General features: G+C 43.4%; 1 protein-coding gene across 1 annotated transcript in view; it reads right to left on the bottom strand.

Moving 5' to 3' along the window:
* PROM2 (prominin 2) overlaps positions 1-20,498 on the bottom strand; it is a 379,221-nt gene that overhangs the window by 158,307 nt on the left and 200,416 nt on the right. Inside the window, exons 8-9 of the mRNA XM_086943323.1 lie at positions 12,524-12,595; positions 11,538-11,601 (exon numbers count right to left, since the gene is read on the bottom strand). Coding sequence (XP_086799449.1) covers positions 11,538-11,601; positions 12,524-12,595 — 136 coding nt within the window. The remainder of the gene's footprint in view (positions 1-11,537; positions 11,602-12,523; positions 12,596-20,498) is intronic.

Below are 20,498 nucleotides of genomic sequence, written 5' to 3'. Positions count from 1 at the left end.
TGTTACTTCATAAGTTGAGAAAAAATTCTGACATTTTAAAGTGTTTTTTACTTTCTCAAGCTCTGGGTAAGATATGCAGACTTATGCAAGCTCTGTAGAAATACAGGGTATGCCCGTCTATGTGTGTGTGTGTATACATATGTTAATAATAAAAAATGTAAAAAATGTAACTAGAACATAAAACAAACTAAATTGTTTGACACTTAATAAGTGTCTATTTCTACCAATTGGAACACATTGTTATCATCAATCAATCAATCAGTGACACTTATAAAGCGCGCTACATACCCGTGGGGTCTCAAGGCGCTGGGGGGGGGGGAGCCGCTACTGCTCGAACAGCCAGGTCTTCAGCTTCTTCCTGAAGGAGAGGTGGTCTTGGGTCAGGCGCAGGTCGGTCGGGAGGGAGTTCCAGGTCTTGGCGGCCAGGTGGGAGAAGGACCTTCCTCCTGTAGTCGCTCTTCGGATGCGGGGGACGGCGGCGAGGGCGTGGTTGGCTGATCGGAGGTGGCGTTTGGGAGCGTAGAAGTTGACTCGGCTGTTGAGGTAGCTCGGGCCTTGGTCGTGTAGGGCTTTGTGTGCGTGGGTGAGGAGGCGGAAGGTGATTCTTTTGTTGACGGGGAGCCAGTGAAGGTCTCGCAGATGTCCGGAGATGTGGCTGGTTCGTGGGATGTCGAGGATGAGTCTGGCTGAGGCGTTCTGGATTCGCTGGAGTCTCTTCTGGAGCTTGGCGGTGGTCCCGGCGTAGAGGGCGTTGCCGTAGTCCAGTCGGCTGGTGACGAGGGCCTGGGTGACGGTCTTCCTGGTCTCGGTGGGGATCCACCAGAAGATCTTCCGTAGCATGCGTAGGATGTTGAAGCATGCCGAGGAGACGTTGTTGACTTGCCTGGTCATGGAGAGGGAGGAGTCCAGGATGAAGCCCAGGTTGCGTGCATGGTCTGTCGGTTTGGGTGCGGTGCCCAGGGCGGGAGGCCACCAGGAGTCGTCCCAGGCGGAGGGAGAGGAGCCCAGGATGAGGACCTCCGTCTTGTCCGAGTTCAGTTTCAGGCGGCTGGTCGTCATCCACTCGGCTACCTCTTTCATCCCTTCGTGCAGGTTGGCTCTGGCGGCGGCGGGGTCGTTGGTCAGGGAGAGGATCAGCTGGGTGTCGTCGGCGTAGGAGATTATGCTGAGGTTGTGTTTGCGTACGATGGCCGCGAGGGGGCTCATGTAGACGTTGAAGAGGGTGGGGCTCAGAGATGATCCTTGGGGGACGCCGCAGATGACTTCGGTGGCCTCTGACTTGTACGGTGGTAGGCGGACTCTCTGTGTTCTCCCGTCGAGGAAGGAGGTGATCCACTCCAGCGCCTTGTCCTGGATTCCGACGTTGCTGAGACGCCGTACTAGGGTGCGGTGGCAGACCGTGTCGAATGCCGCGGAGAGGTCTAGGAGGATGAGGGCCGCTGTTTCTCCATTGTCCATCAGGGCTCGGATGTCGTCGGTGGCGGCGATGAGGGCGGTCTCGGTGCTGTGGTTGGCTCGGAAGCCGGACTGTGAGGGGTCGAGGGATCCGTTCGTCTCGAGGAAAGCGGCCATCTGCTCGTTGACGGTCTTCTCGATGACTTTGGCTGGAAACGGGAGGAGCGAGATGGGGCGGTAATTCTTGAGGTCGGTGGGGTCCGCTGTTGGTTTCTTGAGTAGGGCGCTGAGTTCGGCGTGTTTCCAGCTCTCGGGGAAGATGGTGGTGTCGAGGGATGTGTTGATGATGTCTCGCAGGTGGGGTGCGATGACAGCGTCGGCTTTGTTGAAGACGTGGTGAGGGCAGGGGTCGGTCGGTGATCCGGAGTGGATGGAGTTCATCGTGCGGATGGTGTCTTCGGTGCTGATCGGGGTCCAGGCGTGGAGGGTGGTGGTGGGGGGTGGTTGTTCGGTCATGGTGTGCGTTGGTTGGTTGTTGAAGCTGTTGTGTATGTCCGGGATCTTGTTGTGGAAGTATGAAGCCAGGGAGTTGCAGAGGTCTTGCGATGGGGTGATGTCGTTGTTTCCTGCGCTGGGGTTGGAAAGCTCTTTGACGATGTTGAAGAGTTCCTTGCAGTTCATGTCACAGTAATGAGAGTTTGGATTAAAACTTAGCAGATAAAATGGAGCTGTTTATAAAGTGGGTCCATAATTAATTGAACTATTTAATGAGGACCTAACCTAGTAGATATCAAAAGGGAAAACATTAACCCACTGAGCTTTCTTACATAAAATTCTAATCTGTGTCTCCCATAATTGCATGCTGTGCTTTGCACTAGGCACATTAACTCTCTGAGCGATTTTATCATGATTCAGATCAGTAACCAGAGATTACACGTTGATCTTCCCGGCAATTTCCTGATTTCCTGTATGGTACCGTTATTAGAATAATATTGGATACATACACAGATCACCGCAGAGAGGTCCTTGGCCCCCTAAACTACTATAAAAAATAAATCTAAGTCAGAAAAGCTTTAGTATTCTATTTCTTTGTTTCCAATTTATTTAGGGACAAAACTGGAGGTGCCAACTGGCAAGACGCGGGGCTACCTGGTAATGGCCCACACAACAGTGTAGGTCCCCTGTCCTGCATTCTTCCCTCGGGGAACCTCTCCCTCAATCCTGTGTGTAACATTCTCTGGTATCTTTCTTCTATCTCTTCTTTCTTCTATTTCTATTCTACTCTTTCTATTCTTCTATTCTAGAACTCTGTGATTCTACTCTACTCTTCTTCTGAGACGCGCTGCTCTGCTGTGGGTCCAATTACTGAAATACCAAAAAGACTTTAAATAAAGTCTCATTCTTATTGAAGACATTCCTGTGTCCCTCCTCTCATTCCTCGGTACATATTTTGGTACCAGGAGTGGGGCGAAGGAGATAACTCATTCTGCCAACTCACTTTCTTCCAACGTCGGAAGCCTGACATTTTAAAGAAAAAAAAACGCGATCAATTTCACTTTTCTCTTCGCATTAGTCAGCTTCCTGCTAGCTGCTTGATACTTTGTTTCGGACCCACGGCATTCACAGGGACCAGCTGGCAGTTTGTCAACAGCGCAGGTCTGTTATTTATTTTTATGCATGCAGTGCTGATGACTTTAACGCTTTTGAGATTTTAAGCAATTACATAAATAACTTTATGTCAGCTTGATTAATGAGGTTTTCTACTGGCACATAAAGTCCTCCAACGTTTATTTTATTCAGCTCGAGCCTCTTTTGCCTGCAAGCCTTATTTAAAGGCTTTCATTAACGTTTCTTCCGCTCGTGGAATAGCTTTGTTGTCTCTGTCACTTAGCAACTGGATATTGCATCATTTCTTCGAGGCAATCAATTTGACAGGCTTCCAGATTTAGAACGGCACAGTATTCCATTGGAACTTCATTGCAGCATTCCTGTATAATTTCATTTCTTTCCTGCTATCTTCCACAGTATCTTATGACATCATATTATTGCCATTCTAATTCACTCACCATGTCTTCTTCAGAAAGTGCTTTACATCCTCCGCCCTTTCTACAGAAACCAGGCAAACCTGAAATTGTTTGGAAGCAATTGATCAATATTTTTAATGAACCATCTGATTGTGAAAAACCTGTATGTCAAGCACTTATCAATGACAAACCCTTTCAGGTTTTAGCTGATTCAGGTGCTCCCATTACAGTATTGGCTGACACCACCTTTTTCAGTGTTTGGGGTCACTTTATATCTTTGCAAGCTCCTGATATTTCGCCTAAAGCGTTTGGAGACAAAGATATTGATCTTCTTGGTTTCTTTATTGGTCCGCTTAAAATCCTTGGAAGATCTACTGAAACCAAGATCTACATTACACTCAAAGGCAGAGATTTGGTTGGTTGGAGAGACTTAGCCAAATTAGGGATTTATTTAAAACCTGGTCGCAAGAACCCCATTGTTCTAGGAGATCTCCCTATTTTGTCTATTGATAGTGATCCTTCTCCTATTGATTTATTCAAAAAACTGTTTTCTTCTGTTTTTAATGACAAAATTGGTACTATAAAAGGTTTTTAACATGTTATTAAGCTAAAACCTAATGCTACACCAGTCACTCATAAAGTCAGACCTGTTCCGATTAGCGTCAGGAATGATTTAGAAAAACAATTGGAGAGACTCACTGTAGATGGAGTCATCACTCCAACTGATTCCTCTCAGTGGGTATCTCCCATTGTTCTTGCTAAAAAAAAATGGAGATCTTCGTCTTTGTGTGGACCTCAGGTCTCTCAATCGCAATATCGTTGTTGATTGCCACCCTCTCCCGCATATTCAACAAATGCTTGCCAACATTGGTCATGCTAAATATTTTTCTAGTATTGATCTCCGTTCAGCATATCACTATATATTACTTACTAGCGAGTCTCAAGAACTTCCAACGTTTGTTACTCCTTTCGGAGCTTACAAATTTTTTAGGCTGCCTCGGTTTTTCAAAAGGCCATGGACGTCTTTTTTAAGGACATGGAAAATGTCCAGGCTTATCAAGATGATATTCTTGTGTTCACAGAGACCAAGGAGGAACATTTGTGTATTTTGCATGAAGTTTTTTCTATTTTGAAATTAAGAGGAGTTACAGTGCAACCAGACAAATGTACATTTTTGGTACAACAAATTGACTATCTAGGTTATACCATCACCCCTTAACCCCTTGCATGCTGCCGTCGGCCATTGGCCGACGGCAGCACTACCTCCCCAGTGCTGCCGTCGGCCAATGGCCGACGCGGCCCGCCCGTTTTGCGGAAGTACCGCACTGCCGCGAAATCGCGGCAGCATGGAAGGGGTTAAGGTATTAAACCCAAATTTTGCAATGTTGAGGCCATTCTTAAAGCTCCTCCTCCTTCTGATAAAGATACTCTTAGATCTTTTTTAGGTCTTTGCGAGTACTATGCTCGTTTTGTGAATGAGTATTCTTTCTATGTTCAAACTTTAAGAAATTTGCTCAAGAAGGGTACCAGTTTTATTTGGTCAGATGATGCTAATACTGCCTTCCAAAATATCAAACAATTGGTGGTCAATGCTCCTGCGCTTAGCCTGTTTGTTCATGGTCATCATTGCACAGTTACTGTTGGTGCCAGTTTAAATGGACTTGGTGCAGTTTTTTTACAACATAATTTGGATAAGGATCGCACTATTTCTTTTGCATCGAGATCTTTGACTCATGCTGAGTCAAAATACTCGACAATTGAAAGAGAGGCCTTAGCCTGTGTTTGGGCCGTCTCCAAATTTAAAACTTATCTTTGGGGTAATTCGTTTACTCTGTACACTGATCATAAACCTCTGGTTTATCTTTTGCAAGGAGATGGTTTGGTAAAGCTTCAGCTCGTCTTGTACGTATTCTATCCAAGTTGCAGGAATACAACTTTACTATTAAATATATTCAAGGTGGGAAAAATTTCAGGGCTGATTGCCTCTCTCGACTTCCGTTACCTACTACAACTGATGATGTCTTAGATGAATTTGATTGTGTAGTGGCTTCCATTGATATATCTTCCTCATCTAATGGTGCCATTTCTGAAACAGATTGGCTTGAAGCTACTTCCACTGATCATGATTCGAATAGAATTTCAAATTTTATTGTTAAAGGTTGGCCTCCCATTTGTAATATTCCACATAATCTTAAACCATTTGCTCAAGTCTCCTCAGAATTGTCTTTGGAAAATGGCATCTGTGTGAGGAATGGTTGCATTATTCCTCCTGTTTCTCTTAGGAGTAAACTTATTTCAATTGCTCATTCAGGACATTTAGGAGTCACTGCTACCTGTAAGAAACTCAGAGAGAATTATTGGTGGCTTTCTTTAAATTCTCAAGTTTCGAGTTTTGTTGATGTGTGTCCTCAATGTGTCGTATTGGACAAGCATTGGAGGACAACACAAAACCCATTACGTCCAGTCTCTTTCCCGAAGGTCCATGGGTAAAAGTTGCCCTAGATTTTGCTGGGCCTTTTAATTTATTACCCACCTCGTCAAGATTTTTGTTAGTTTTGATTGACTATTTCTCAAAATGGATTTATTTTTCTTTTGTTGAATCAGGCTCGACCAATTTTGTTTTACAATTTCTTAAAAATGTTTTTTCTGCTGAAGGTCCTCCAAGAGAGCTTGTTACGGATAACAGTACTAATTTTGTATCTAATGCAATGCAAGATTTCTTGAAGTCTATGGACATTAAACACATTCAGGTTGCTTTATACAGTCCTGCTGCCAATGGACTTGTTGAGAGAGCGAACCGTTTTCTCAAAGAAGGGGTTCAGACTGCTTTACCCTCTGGATTAGATGTAAATCTTTTTCTTAAAAATAAGGTGAGTGCATATCACAATTCTCTGCATTCGACAACTAATTTCACACCTTTTGAGTTGTTAAGAGGTAGAAAATGTCGTACTCTGCTTCTTCCATCTTGGTTGGAGCGACATTCTTCTAACTCTTCCTCAAGTCGTGTAACGGATGTACCATGTTACAACGCATACTATTACAACTACCTACCGTTACAACGCGACCATTACAACACATACCATTACAACGCATAGCGCTTTGAGGTGCTGGATAGTGGTAAGTATAATTTACTATTCTAACTCCAGTCCCCGTGGACCCTAGGGAAGGTGTTGGATAGTAAATTATACTTATTCCCTATCCTAGAGCGCCCCCCAGCGCAATGCGTTGTAATGGTATGCGTTGTAAAAGTCGCGTTGTAATGGTAGTGCGGAGTAAAAGATGCGTTGTAACGGGTGTATACCCGTGTAACCAATGATAAACAAGTCTGTCTTACAGCAATCTGTTGCCTTAGCACAAAACAAGCAAAAGTATCATTTTGATATTCGCAAACATGCTAAATCAACGTATTTTATTGCTGGCTCGTAGGTCCTCATCAAGAAACCTTTTCTTGTCAAGAAGGGATAATCTTCTTTTTCCCTTCCTTATAAAATTACAAAAATTGGTCTCAGTTCCTGTTTACTTCATGATGGGAGATGGTGGAGCAAGAATAGACTTGTTCCTATTTCTGATGAGCAAGCTGAGATTTATAAAAAAACTGCTATTACTCATAATGTGGATGATTATATTTTGTTTGAAGGTTCTACTTTTTCCTCAAATGTAACATCGTCCAATTTGCATAGTAATGTTGTTGCTTCCACATCTACTTCACGAGGAAATGTGGTCTCTACTCCAACTACTGATAATATTGTTCTTGCTTCTGATATGATTTCTGCTTCAACTTCCTCTTTACCTTCAAAAAGGATTTGTAAATTACCTGTTCGATTTAAAGATTTTGTTTTATCTTAATATTTTTATTTCTTTAAATGTTGCATTCTTGTACATTATTTATTTGATTGTTCATGTAATGTATCATTTATTATTTCTCTGAAAAAGGGAAGATGTGTAACATTCTCTGGTATTTTTCTTCTATCTCTTCTTTCTTCTATTTCTATTCTACTCTTTCTATTCTTCTATTCTAGAACTCTGTGATTCTACTATACTCTTCTTCTGAGACGCGCTGCTCTGCTGTGGGTCCGATTACTGAAATACTAAAAAGACTTTAAATAAAGACTCATTCTTATTGAAGACATTCCTGTGTCCGTCCTCTCATTCTTCGGTAGACTGTGTTGCAGGCCTGTCTGCCTTCTCCTTCCCAGATTTTCCTTGCTAGAGCCTACGGGAAGGAGTTATTCTTCCCAAACCAAAATACCTATATATTAGCAGTTCCTTAAAGATGTTTTTTCAATCCAAGATGTAGGCTTATGATGCTGGGACTACGTCACTGTGTTCTTCTTATAAAAGGAAAATAAGTATTTTTGGCATGTTCCTTGCTGCCTGATGCTGTGCCAATCCTCCTGCGGTGCCTCCTGGCTTTAGATTTCCTTTTCATAATATCTTGACATGACATCTTGCTGCAAGTTGCCATGCCACTTCAGGTCTTGACTTCTGGAGGTTTTTGCCTGTGGCTTTTTTCTTCCTTGGGGCTTTTTTTGGAAGACACTAGCATCTAATTGCTATTCAAGCTATAATTCTGAGGCAGAGATCTATCCAACAGTTATGCTACTGACACAGTGTTAATGTGTGGCAAGAATATTTGTAACATATTGTGTTATTCATGTGCTTTATTTTTTGAGTTGTATTTTTGTGCTGCATCAGTTCATTGTGTTATTGTTGAGTTGCACTAAGGATATTGAGTTGTATTCTATTTTGAGTGTCTTGTTGTGCTGTGCACTGTTATATTTTTGCTGTATTGCTATTTTGCTGTGTGTCAAGTTGTTGAGTTGTATACTGCTGTGCTCTGTAAATACTTTATGAATGCCAACAAATGCTGCTATACTTCCAGCCGGAAACAGCACAGTCCTTCAAAGATCCCATTAGAAACAACCATTTACCCCTGTTTAAGATGGTATATTTGCGTCTCTACAGTTATTCCATTATTAAGATACCTGCCAGTCCAATCTCGTGGTGAAGAGCATGTCTTAAACTAGCTTTTCCAGTGTTCGTATGTGACACAGTATCAGATAAAATTACGTGTATTTCTAAATCACACATTCGCATATGAGCCTCTTGGCAATGAATGAACAGATATTTATTGTTAGCCAACTTAATTGCTCATTTTATTGACCACCGAAAGATGAAATGGGAGACTGGACCTGCCAGGATTTGAATCTGTGACCATGAGGTCAAACAGAGATTCCTGGAGTGAAAACATCAGTAGTTACTGAGTCACCAGACCTAGATGGCGTGGCGTAGCATCAGCGGGGCCACAGGAGCGGTTGCCTCGGGCACAAAATTCTTATGGGTGCAACATTTTTAAAGAAAAAAAATCGTACTCCTACTTTTTTTTCTTTTAACATTTTGCGCCAGGAATTGTGTACTAGAGCAGCTGACATGTCCGAGAATTCCAAGATGGCCACATTTGTGCTTGCTGCAGGAAATGTTTGTTGTAATATCAAAAACATAAACAGTAAAAATTGACCCACCCGACCAATAAACCAGCCCACTAGCAGCCCATACACTGATCTGTCAGACCAGCTCAGGGTCAGACTGGGACAGAACATAGGCCTCGGAACCAAAATAAAAGTGGCCCGAATTAGTGAATTAGATAGCTAAAACAGTGGTCAATGTTTACTAATTGGGGCACTTTAAATTGTAAAGACACGCAGTATAAGTGTTTTGCAGCGTTTGGAAGGTTGAATGCCTTTATGCTTGATGCAGCCAATGATTTTTCTAATATCAGGGAAAAAACGAGCCCACACACTGACCTGTCAGACCAGCCAATCGGACACTGCCTGATTGCCCTAGAGTCCAGTTTGACTCTGCTGGTTTCCTCTTTCCAAACTTCATCCACTGCTTCATCCTGACTCCCTGGGTCAGGGCCTCTTCAGTGCCTGTTTTACTTTTGCGGACGACGCCGTTTTGTTGGCAAGGACCGCAAAAGGGCTCCAACTGCTGCTTAACACCTTTTTTACATTTATGAAATCCCGGGATCACTCAATTAATAACTCAAAATCGATTGTTATGAATGTAGGTACAGCACATAAGAAGGAGTTTTCATTTCATGTAAACAGGGAGAAGATTCCCACGACTAAAACCTTTTCATACTTGGGGGTCCTGTTTGATAACCAACTGAAATGGGGCCCCGCTGTACAGAAGAAAAAAGGGGTGATAACACGGGCAAATGCAGCAATTTTTAATTTTGCGAGGAAAATGGGGAAACGTCCAATCGCTTTGTTAAAAGTGTATCAGGCCAAGAGTGTGGCAATAGGCTGCTACGGAAGTGAGTTATGGGAGCACACAAATGTTAAGGACTTGGTGGTAACAGAAAATAACTTTTTTGAAACAGCTTCTGGGGGTTCCAAGAGGAACTGCCAATTTTATAGTGCATGAGGAGTTAGGTTCCCCTTATCTAGGTGATACCATTGCACTTCGGCCTTTAACATCCTGGCTGAAATGCTGGCTAAATAAGGACCTGCCGTTAAACCACCAGCTCCTGAGAGAAGCACTGACATGGGATAATATGTTAAAAATCCCGTGGCTAAAATACCTGAAAAATTGTTTCACTGCATTGGGGCGTCCCGAACTCTTCCTAAATCCCGACTCAATTACTGTAACCGACGTAAAGTTTGTGAAAAACACTTTCTTCCTTTCACAGCTATTCCAGCGGGAGGAGGTGGACTTAAAGAAAAGCAGCAATAGAAATTATGTTATCATACAAACCACACTAAGTATGGAACCATATCTGACTTGGCCAATGTCGAGCTTTGACCGTTTCTTGTTAATTAGGTTTCGGCTGAACCTCTTTCACTTATTGCTAGCCGTTCCAAGAGGCAGCCATCAAGGCCAAGTGTTACCTACCTGCGGCTGCGACTGTGTGTCTCCGCAGGATTTGGTGCACTTTTTATTTTTTTGCCCTTTTTATGATATTCCCCGGAGGGTTTACCTTAAGCCTCTTCTAAAAAGACTGAATTTTACCCAGATTAAACCTGCACTCTGTCACCTACAGCTGCTAAATAACGAATGCACTTTATTTGTAATCAGTTTTTTAAAATTAGCCCTAAAATTTAGAATCAGCATGGAGGGATAATGCTTGATATTGTTGTACAAATTGTGTATATATTCACCTACAGATCGATTGTGTTTTATTCCTGTGTTTTATTCCTGTGGACAATGTGTTTTTTTTATCAATTTGTTTTTATGATGTATATTAAATTGTGCTTTTATGGTTGTTTTCTGTAAATAACCGAATAAAGATCTAATTGAAACAGTAAAAATTGACCCACCCGACCAATAAACCAGCCCACTAGCAGCCCATACACTGATCTGTCAGACCAGCTCAGGGTCAGACTGGGACAGAACATAGGCCTCGGAACCAAAATAAAAGTGGCCCGAATTAGTGAATTAGATAGCTAAAACAGTGGTCAATGTTTACTAATTGGGGCACTTTAAATTGTAAAGACACGCAGTATAAGTGTTTTGCAGCGTTTGGAAGGTTGAATGCCTTTATGCTTGATGCAGCCAATGATTTTTCTAATATCAGGGAAAAAACGAGCCCACACACTGACCTGTCAGACCAGCCCATCGGACACTGCCTGATTGCCCTAGAGTCCAGTTTGACTCTGCTGGTTTCCTTTTTCCAAACTTCATCCACTACTTCATCCTGACTGCCTGGGTCAGTGCCTCTTCAGTGTCTACCTTCTCTATCCCTGCCTCCTTCAGACCCTCAGCCAATTCCTAATTCTGCCTACGAGCAGTCAGTATATCATCAGTTTCTGCTTGCTCAGATGGCTGCTAGATCTAACAGTGCCTGGACGCTTCATCTTTGTAAAGGCTGTATATAGTAGAACAGGCACTATTTCAGACCCGCCACACACAGTAGAAAAGCGCTGCAAGCCTGAGGTCTTGCTGCAAGCCCCTGCATCATTGCCAGCCTCTTTAGCTCCATAAAAATGATGTGGTTACTTGTATGATCATGCATAGCATACTTCTGAGCCACTCAACTCACACGGTTATCTACAGAACGTGCAGCTAAAATGAGAAAATTGGTACTGACAATGATGGTGCAATAAAATTACTTACTTTGAATTCCTTCTACACTCTTCTCTTCCACCATCGCTGGGATGTCGCTGAAAGACTGGATAGCCTATGAGAACAGAAGAACCACTGTCATTATGCGACAACCATAGAAAGACTTTTGCCAAATCGAATCAATCCGCTCTCCTGCGATCTCGCCTCTCCATATGTAAAGGTAAAAAAATAGGCAGCTACAATACTTAGATTTTGATAGTACAGGAAACATGACCATTTTAATTGTTGATGCTTCACCCTTCTTCCACCTAAGTCAGAAGCAATTTTTAAGTCATTTGTGGAAATGTGGAGTCCCTCTTTGACCTCATGTGGTGATGCGATAAGCCGATTACCCTATTGAGGTTTTAAGGTAACAATGGTCTTGACTATAAAGCAAAATATAATGGATGGGTATTTTATGGGGGAGGGTCTTCAAAGAACAGATTATCAAAAAGACTCAAATGAAGGGAGGGAGGGCAAGTTTAACATCAAAAACCTACATGCTTCATTGCTGCCCTCTGCTGCATGGCACCCTTCACTGTTGCCTAGGTTGTGTAGTACATAAGTATAGAGACATAGGTCGAGGAGTGCCATACACATGCAAGATTTTCAGTATGAGTAAAATAACATCCATTTAGATTAATTATATGTAAATGCATCTTTTTCGAGAAATCTGGCCAGCGTAACCTTTATTGGACATACCTGGTACAGTGGGTGAGGTTGGACATGCTGATAACACCAGGGCCAGCTTTAGCGCTGGTGGCACCTGATGCAACATTCATTTTTGGGGCCCCCCACCATGACTTCTTTCTCGGATTCTCTCACTCACCCCGTGCAAAAGTGCCCCTCATCTCTCCAGTCATAACGCAGCACACCTCCTGAGGTCATCGCCCTTCCACCAAAGGTCAGCGCCAAGTGCTGCTGCACCAGTCGCACTGCCCTAAAGCCGGCCCTGGATTATACATTTGAAGGACAGGTTTCCGGCATGCAGTACTAACCTTCTGGAACACCGCAGGCATGTCAATGTTCGCTGCATCTTCCAGATTGCTTACAAGATCGAGCGAAGGCACCTACATTAGAGGAAGCGAGACCATGATTAGACAGAGGCTTCACCAAGCAAATACGAATGAGTGCTTTGCTTCCTGGCATGTTGTCAAAGGAATCAGGGATCACACACTATTCCTTCAGGTTCCAGACAATGCCTCCCACAGATATCACAGGGTAGGTATATAGTAAAAGATCCCTTGTCTTTTTCTGTTCATCTCCTGTAGATATCTCAAGGAAGTGTCGACAATTATTAGCTCTTTAGATTTTTGACTCGTCTTCCAAGATAGCATAGGTATGTCCACAATCCAATACATTCCTACAGATGCCTTCTGATATAAGAAAAATATTGACTTCAATTAACAAATCCATTTTTCCACATAAACATATACCTATTTACACCAGCCATACATCTAATAAAAAGGATAGGCAGTAGGTGCAAATGCTTTTACTGCTGCCTAATTGAATGTCAAAACAGCTGTGTACAATTATGCACTAGTGGAGCCAAAGTGGGTGGATCAAATGGTAGGATATTCATTAAAGCAAAGGGCTCTGAGGACTTCTCCTTTCAGGATGAGAATGGAAACGGAAACCTTCAACCTTTGCAGGCATCAATGGAAAGGGTATCCACAAGGAAATAATTTCCCAGACGAATATAAAGAAAACGACCAATGAAAAATAATCTACGGGTTGCTGTCTTTCTCCGATGTGGCCTTCTGCTGTGCGTATAACTATGTAGCAGGAAAATTGCAAATATCAGATGACATTCCTGGTTGTTTGCCTGGAAACCTGTGACAAGTGAAGCTTTCCAGGACGAGATCTCAGGATAAAATAACAAAAATATACAAGAGAAATCTGTTCAACTCTTGATGGAGTACTAAGGGTGCTCACAGGTTTGTTCTGGGATACTTAAGTCTCCCATCCTCCAACTCATTGAGGACCACTAGGTCCAAGAATAGGAGAGCATCGTTGCTAAGCATCTAAAATAACATGAGAATCCCCACGCTCCGCTACTTGTGGCGCTCCTCTTACTCGCAATGTGTCCTTCCTAGATCTCAACACAATGCCTACAGTCTGCATTGATCCACTCCTTGCTGCATTCTCTCTCCTGAGGGGTTTTATCTGGCACAACTCTAGTCTACTTATGCCGCATGTCACAGGAGTGAGCAGGTGCCTCCTAGCCCCCATAGGACTTACCTGTGTGTGGTCATCCAACCAGTCTAGGCCCTTTCAGACCCCGCTCCTGTGCTTCCAAGGCACCTGCCTCGATCATTCCCCTTGGTCATATCTCCCTCTCTCCTGATACTTCTTTCAAGTTCTTCTTTTCTTTTGCCACTGGTTCTCGCCTTATAGCCACTAATTTCCTTGTTTCATTTTTCTCACTTCTGCTTGCCTCTCTGTGCATCTTTGCCACTCTCGCTCATTTCTGCTTACCACTCATGCTCATTTCTCTGTGTTTTCTCTCTTCCACTCTTGCTCTTTTCTGTTTATTTTCTCTTCCAATCGTGACAATTTCTGCTTGTTTATATATGTGACACTTTTTTTCTGCTTGTTGCTATTTTTGACACTTTTTTCTGCTTGTTGCTACTTTTGACACTTTTTCTCCTGTCTCGCTCTTTCTTGTCCCCCTCCCTTCGTTTGCCTTTGCCTGCTTTTTCCCTACCTCTGTCTGTTCTTTCCATAACTCTGCCTCAGTGCACACTCCTTACCTCGTTTCCCATCTCTTCCGCTACCTGCCTTCCATGCCCTCTCCGACCACCACCCACCAGACTCTGTTCTCTTCCCCACTTCCAATACCTACTCAGTGGAGGCCACATTGTGGATGCCCAGCAGACACATTCAGTAGGCACAATAAAGGTATAATCCTTGCCGACACCATCATGGACTTCGTTGCACCACTCATGCTTGACTCTAGCACCTTTATCCTCCTCAGAGACGAACTTCCACCTGGAAGACCTTGCAGACCTGAACACAACTGCCCTACTTGAAGTCCTAGGAAATCTTGGCCAAATCCAAAACCCACACACTCTGCCAGTCACTTCCTGGACGCAATTTTCACCACCTTTAACAACATCTTGACCAGCCCACGACGATCCCCTGGACTGGCCAAACCGTCTTCAAGTTCACCATTCCCATCCTGCACCAACAGAGAACAACTAGCCAGCTGAGACTGGAACAATATCCCCAAGGAAGGCTGGATGGCCAACATCCTGGCACACCAGCCCAAACAAAGCAGCAGCCTAATCAACTCCATCACTAACTTTATTAACTAGATCACTACCTATGCTGACACCCTGGCTCCCCTCAAGCCCAACAAACCCACAAAATCCAGACCCCAAGCCGGCTGCTAGGAACTCAGAAAGAAGCACTACTACAAACAACTGGAGCACGGATGGAGAACAAGCCAAAACAACACAAGCAGGAACACAAGAAAATCAGAAAAATATATTTAAGCTTTGCACAGGCAATTATTAGGTGGAGAGGAGAGGAATCTTCAACTTCCAGGGAGACTTGGTTCATGTGAGCCAAGCTGCAAGCATCCTCATTGAGGGCCATCAGCTTCTCAGAGCTAGCCTGGCATTATCAGCTCTCTTGGGAATGCAACAACTATCTGTGTTGTTCAGCTAAGGTATGCAGGCTAGAGGTCACCCTGAGAAACACAGAGGGGCATTTTTAATGGTAAATCAGCCTATCTAGCAGCTAGAAGGGAGTGGTTGATGAACAAAGTTTGGTTCTATAATTCAGCTTCTGAAACACCATCACAATGAGGCAATTCTGTTTTTTTTAAACTGTGTTTATTACGTTTATGGGTATAGTAACACCCATAAACGTAATAACGTTTATGGGTAACACCAAATAAGAACTAATTTCCTTGTCTTGTACAATCAGCATATGTCACACATAAACACAGAAGCTTACTTGTATAGAGTATCAGCACACCCCTGTTAAAAACGTCGGACAGATGTTAATTTGACCAACAAAAGACATCATATTTCCCACCTCCATTAATCTTTGGGCTGTGCTTCTGATGTTGCAGGGGTGCTCCTATCCCCCAGGGGTGTAATCTGTGCTCCTCCATTCAAGTAGATCCAGAGCCCCAGTCCAAGCCATAATGTTCTCCCCACGGTCTCCACACTCTACGAAATGTATTTGGGCAACTCCTTGCACTTTAAACCACCCTCTCCGCCTCAATGCAGGGCATCGTAGAAGCAGTGATTAATTTGTAAAACAATAAGTGCAGGGTGGGTCTCCGGTCAGGAGGACATGGCAGCTTGCACCATCCATTGCCCCTGTGAGCACTGTCAATTACAATACTAACATAACTACTAACCATCAGACTCCTAAAAGTGAGACAATTCAGACTATTCCAGGCCCCAAAAGCTATAAGACGTGGGTGGCACATACTGGTGATTGTTTATGTATATTAAATTAATCAACAAGCTGTTGTTGTGTGTTATGATCTACTGTTTGCCTTTCCCCTTGCCTATGTATCTCTTCCTTACTGCTCAGCCAGAATGAGAGTTGGTGTGATGGGCTGAGAAGTGAGGGGGCTGCTCCTGGTGGGGCACTTTACAAGATCTGACTTATTACATCTTATACCTGTAACCAAGAAGTGATCTTATGTATAAAGCTGTGAACCTCTTCTACATCACCTGGTCTACACATCTTTCATCTTTGTAACATTGTGCTCATACACACATTTGACAGGCAGCACCACTATGTGGCAGACTGTCACAATCCCTGGTGCTAAGAAGTTTGCCAAATTATGCACTGCATACAAGTGACCCACTGATACAAAGTGGGAGGGTTCGGACTACCCCATCCTTTAGCAATATCTTCCTTCGCCAGGAAAAACACAAAGTGCAAAAATGAAGCTGCTTCCCGGGGAGATCCATATCATGGGGGATACCCAATCTAAGGAAGTAGGGGATGTGTGGGATTTGAGCCCCTAAAATGGATGTCAACTTGGAGGTTACCATCCTCCAGGATTATTGTATATGTGGGCATTCCCTTATTGTGTGGAAAACGGAACCCTACCTCTCCCCACATCACAAAAATATAGGGATCTGTGCCTTGCCCATCTCAAATAGCCATTGTCTATGATAATATACTCGTTTTATCACTACCTCCTTGGGGTGCATCAGAGCAGCCTTCCAGCCTACGTCCTCCATTGAGCCCAGATCGGTCTCCCACTTGCTTCTGAAGGGTCAGAGATTGTTGGGTTTGTTGTTTATGAGTGTGCTGTATGTGTATGAAATAGGCTTAGATGTTGACCCTTCCGAGAGTATTCTGCTCTCTACTAGACCACAGTCTTTTAACTCTGCCCATGCCACAAACTAAATGTGTAGCGAGTCATGGACCTGTAGGCATATAAAAACTTGAGAATCTCATAGATCAAACTCCTCTTGTAGGCCAAGGATGGATTTCATGTCGTCCCTCCCCACTAGGTGTCCGAGGGTCGAGATTCCCATAAGATTCCTCGCCACCAGTTGGAGATAAAGCAGTTGCATCCAGCTACAGTAGTTCAGGCTGAATCCCAGCCTTTTCAGGTCTTGTATGTATTGCCAACTAATGGAGTTGTGGTTTTCTCAACATCCAACATGAACAGTACAAAGGGATCCTGTGTCGTATGAAGGTAATCTAGCAAGTTGTGGAGTCGCCTCAGGTTCTGCCAGATAGTTAGCCCATCTGGTCCCTGTGCACCAAGTTTGGGATGACCTTCCTCAGGAAGAGCGTCAAAATATTAGCAAGGGTCTTAACCGCACTGTTTATGAGGGAGCTTTATCTGTATGAAGCACACCGAGCGGGAAGCTTCCCTTGTTTAGGTATATCTATGACACTTGCCTGGAGCAACCATCATAGTACTACCACCTCAATGTCCTCCTCTGTGGTGGAGCATCTCTCGCTATATAAGTCTTGATAATATTGAGCAACTCTCCCCACACTCTAGCCATCTGTGGTAATGTGAAAACAATCAGGTGCCTCTAGCTCCCCTACCCATCTATCCGTTGCCTCTGCCATGCCAGAATGCAACCTGCATTGTTTCCTACTTCATACAACTCCGTTGTGTCAGCAGGAAGTGTTGTTTTACCAAGTCATGTGTGAGGACATGGTACTCTCCACAGAGGCCCCAGGCAATACAATGTTGTATGGGCCGTGTCATTCTTGCCTCCTATACAGCATACATGTTCTTTTCAAATGCTATGAGACTCTCTTCTCTATGTTATTTCTTGTGTGATATAATGTTTTGGCCTGTTTTGTAGGCTTTCCATACCACCCCTGCTGAGTCTTCTGTGCTGAAATTTACAGCCCCAGCCCAACCGAGGTCGCATCTGCCTTCCAAAAAATCAAAGGACAAATCTGTAATCAACTAACTCGTAAGAGCAGGCTGGGCGAAGGAAATATGACCGAGGGCTGGTTCGACTCTGAGTGTAGCAAAGCTCACTCGCGGCTGAAGCTAGCTCTTAAAAAAGTACCTAGAAACATAACAGATATAAGGATAGCCAGATTACTTATAAAGCTGCAATAAAAAAGAGGAAGTTTGATCTAAAAGAGGATGCCTGGGTAGCCCTACATAAGGCATGCATATTGAAAGATAACACTGCCTTCTGGAGGGCCGTAAATGCCCCCTTCTTTATAGAAAGGAAAACAAACACAATCGAGATAGCCATAGAGGAGGCGGTATGGGTAAACCATTTTTCTGAGCTATACAAAAAAGATGAGTTAGTTAGCTCGGCACGCCTCGGTTATCAGCCAGACGAGGTGCCCGATACCCGGGGTCTTTTCCCCCTAGAAATAACCTTCTCCCTAGCGGAAGTAGAACTAGCCATTGCAGAGAGTTCTCTGAATAAAGCTCCGGGACCAGATGGAGTCCCGATAGACACTTACAAGGCTGACATCTCTCTCTGGGCCCCCCTTCTGAACAATGTGTTAAATAGTTACACAAAAATTGGATTTCCATCGACCTGGCAGGAGTCCCAATCTTTAAGAAGGGAGATCGTAGCGACCCAAAGTGTTACAGGCCAATCTCACTTTTAGATTCACTGATGAAAGTGGCTGGCAGAATCATACTGAACAGATTACATATATGAGCCAAGGAGGTGAACGCCCTTTCTAAGTTTCAGTAAGGCTTCACATCCGGCGTAGGCACAGTCGAGCAAGGACTTTATCTGACCATAATCACGGCCAAGTATATAGTGGCAAAGAAGGGAAACTTATTCATGACCTTCGTTGACCTTAGCTCAGTGTTTGACTGCCTAAGTCATGAAGTGTTGTGGGACACCTTAAAAGATCTAGGCATTGACCCCAACATACTTAACCGCATCGCTGCGGCGGCTTTTCCCGCTGTGTGCGGCGTTTTTCAAAAACCCGTGTTACATGACGAGCTGAGCTCGTCATCAGCATCGAAGGTGTTAATTTTATTAAAGAACTTTATAGAGGGGTAGGGGCAAATGTCAGTTTTAGTAAAAACGGAGAATGCACAATCAAATTCCCAATCATGAAAGGTGTGCGCCAGGGCTGCATCCTGGCACCCTTTCTATTCAATCTGTACATAAATAGTGTGGCAGCCTTTTTAATTGATAATGATTTGATTACCCTAAAATAGAAGGTGTAGCAGTACCAATATTACTATATGCGGACGACGCAGTTCTAATGGCAAGGACCCAATTAAGCCTCCAAAAGGCGCTGAATATCTTTTCAGGATACATGGACGAAAGAGGCTTAAAAATAAATGTAGGGAAAACCCTGACCCTGTGCTGCCCCTCTAGAAAGAATGTAATGTGTAACACCTTCTTAAATCAGTCAAAGATTGTACTTACTAATACCTTTTCCTATTTAGGGATAGTTTTTTAATAAAAAAGGTACATGGTCCACAGCGGTATCCGCAAGGAAGCTAGCTTTCATTCGTACTATAGGATCTGTGAAACATTTCGCAAATAGACTGGGGGGCAGACCGATACGTGTATTGTTGGACATCTATAAGGCTAAGTGCGTATCGACCGCCATTTACGGGGCAGGCATCTGGGGGGTTGCAGATTCCTCAGAAATTCAAACGTGTGTAATGCCTTTCTGAGATATCTGCTGGCTGTCCCTAAATACACTTCTAGCTACGTATGCCATAAGGAGCTTGCCTTGGTCTACATAACAAATTTAATTAATGTTTCCCCAGTCTTGTTATGGTACAAAGTGTGGACAACACCCGAAACTGAGTTTACCCAAGCCATTATTCAGGATTGTGTCAATCATCAGGGGTCAAAACATATCCATTGGCTTGGCTATGTAAAAGACTTTCTAACAGACATAGGCCACCCCGAGTTTTACAGCGTCCCCTCCACTCTATCTTCCATCTGCAAAAAAGCCCTTAAGGATGTTTGTCTTGAGCATTTGGAAGAGCAACGTGGGCAGATAGAGAGGAAGAAGGTGTCTGTCATTCAACATCAATACCTATTATATGGACCGGGTATGCAGTTATATTTGTCATCAAATAACTCTAGCTACAGTAGAATGCTGCTAGCCCTTATGAGAACAGGGACTTTTTTTTCAGAATGGCCACCTTTCCAACCATCAATGATTGGACAAAAAATGTAATACCATGTCCTTGTGATGATTCTTCCTTGCAATCATCCATACACTGTATTTTATCCTGTAAATTTTATTCGCATAGTAGGAAAAGATTTTTATTACCTTTGTTAAAACTCTGGGGACTGAGACAATGTAGGCCCGTTTTTATCCAGATACAATTGTTACATGATGAAATGACTATTTATGCAGTCTCCCTGTTTTTAAAAAGTATTATCAGGTGTAGATCCTCTATGTTATAATACCCTTTTTAAAAATATCGAAAATGAAACTAACTGAATTGCATGAAGGATTGTTTTTATCTGCTGTGAATTTATGAACTGTTTTTTATTGCTTTTATTTATTGTA

The sequence above is a fragment of the Lissotriton vulgaris genome, chromosome 11, assembly GCF_964263255.1.
Source record: "Lissotriton vulgaris chromosome 11, aLisVul1.2, whole genome shotgun sequence".
In the NCBI taxonomy this organism is placed as follows: domain Eukaryota; kingdom Metazoa; phylum Chordata; class Amphibia; order Caudata; family Salamandridae; genus Lissotriton; species Lissotriton vulgaris.
The sequence above is the reverse complement of the archived record's forward strand: the minus strand, read 5'-3'. Positions and strand labels throughout refer to the sequence as shown.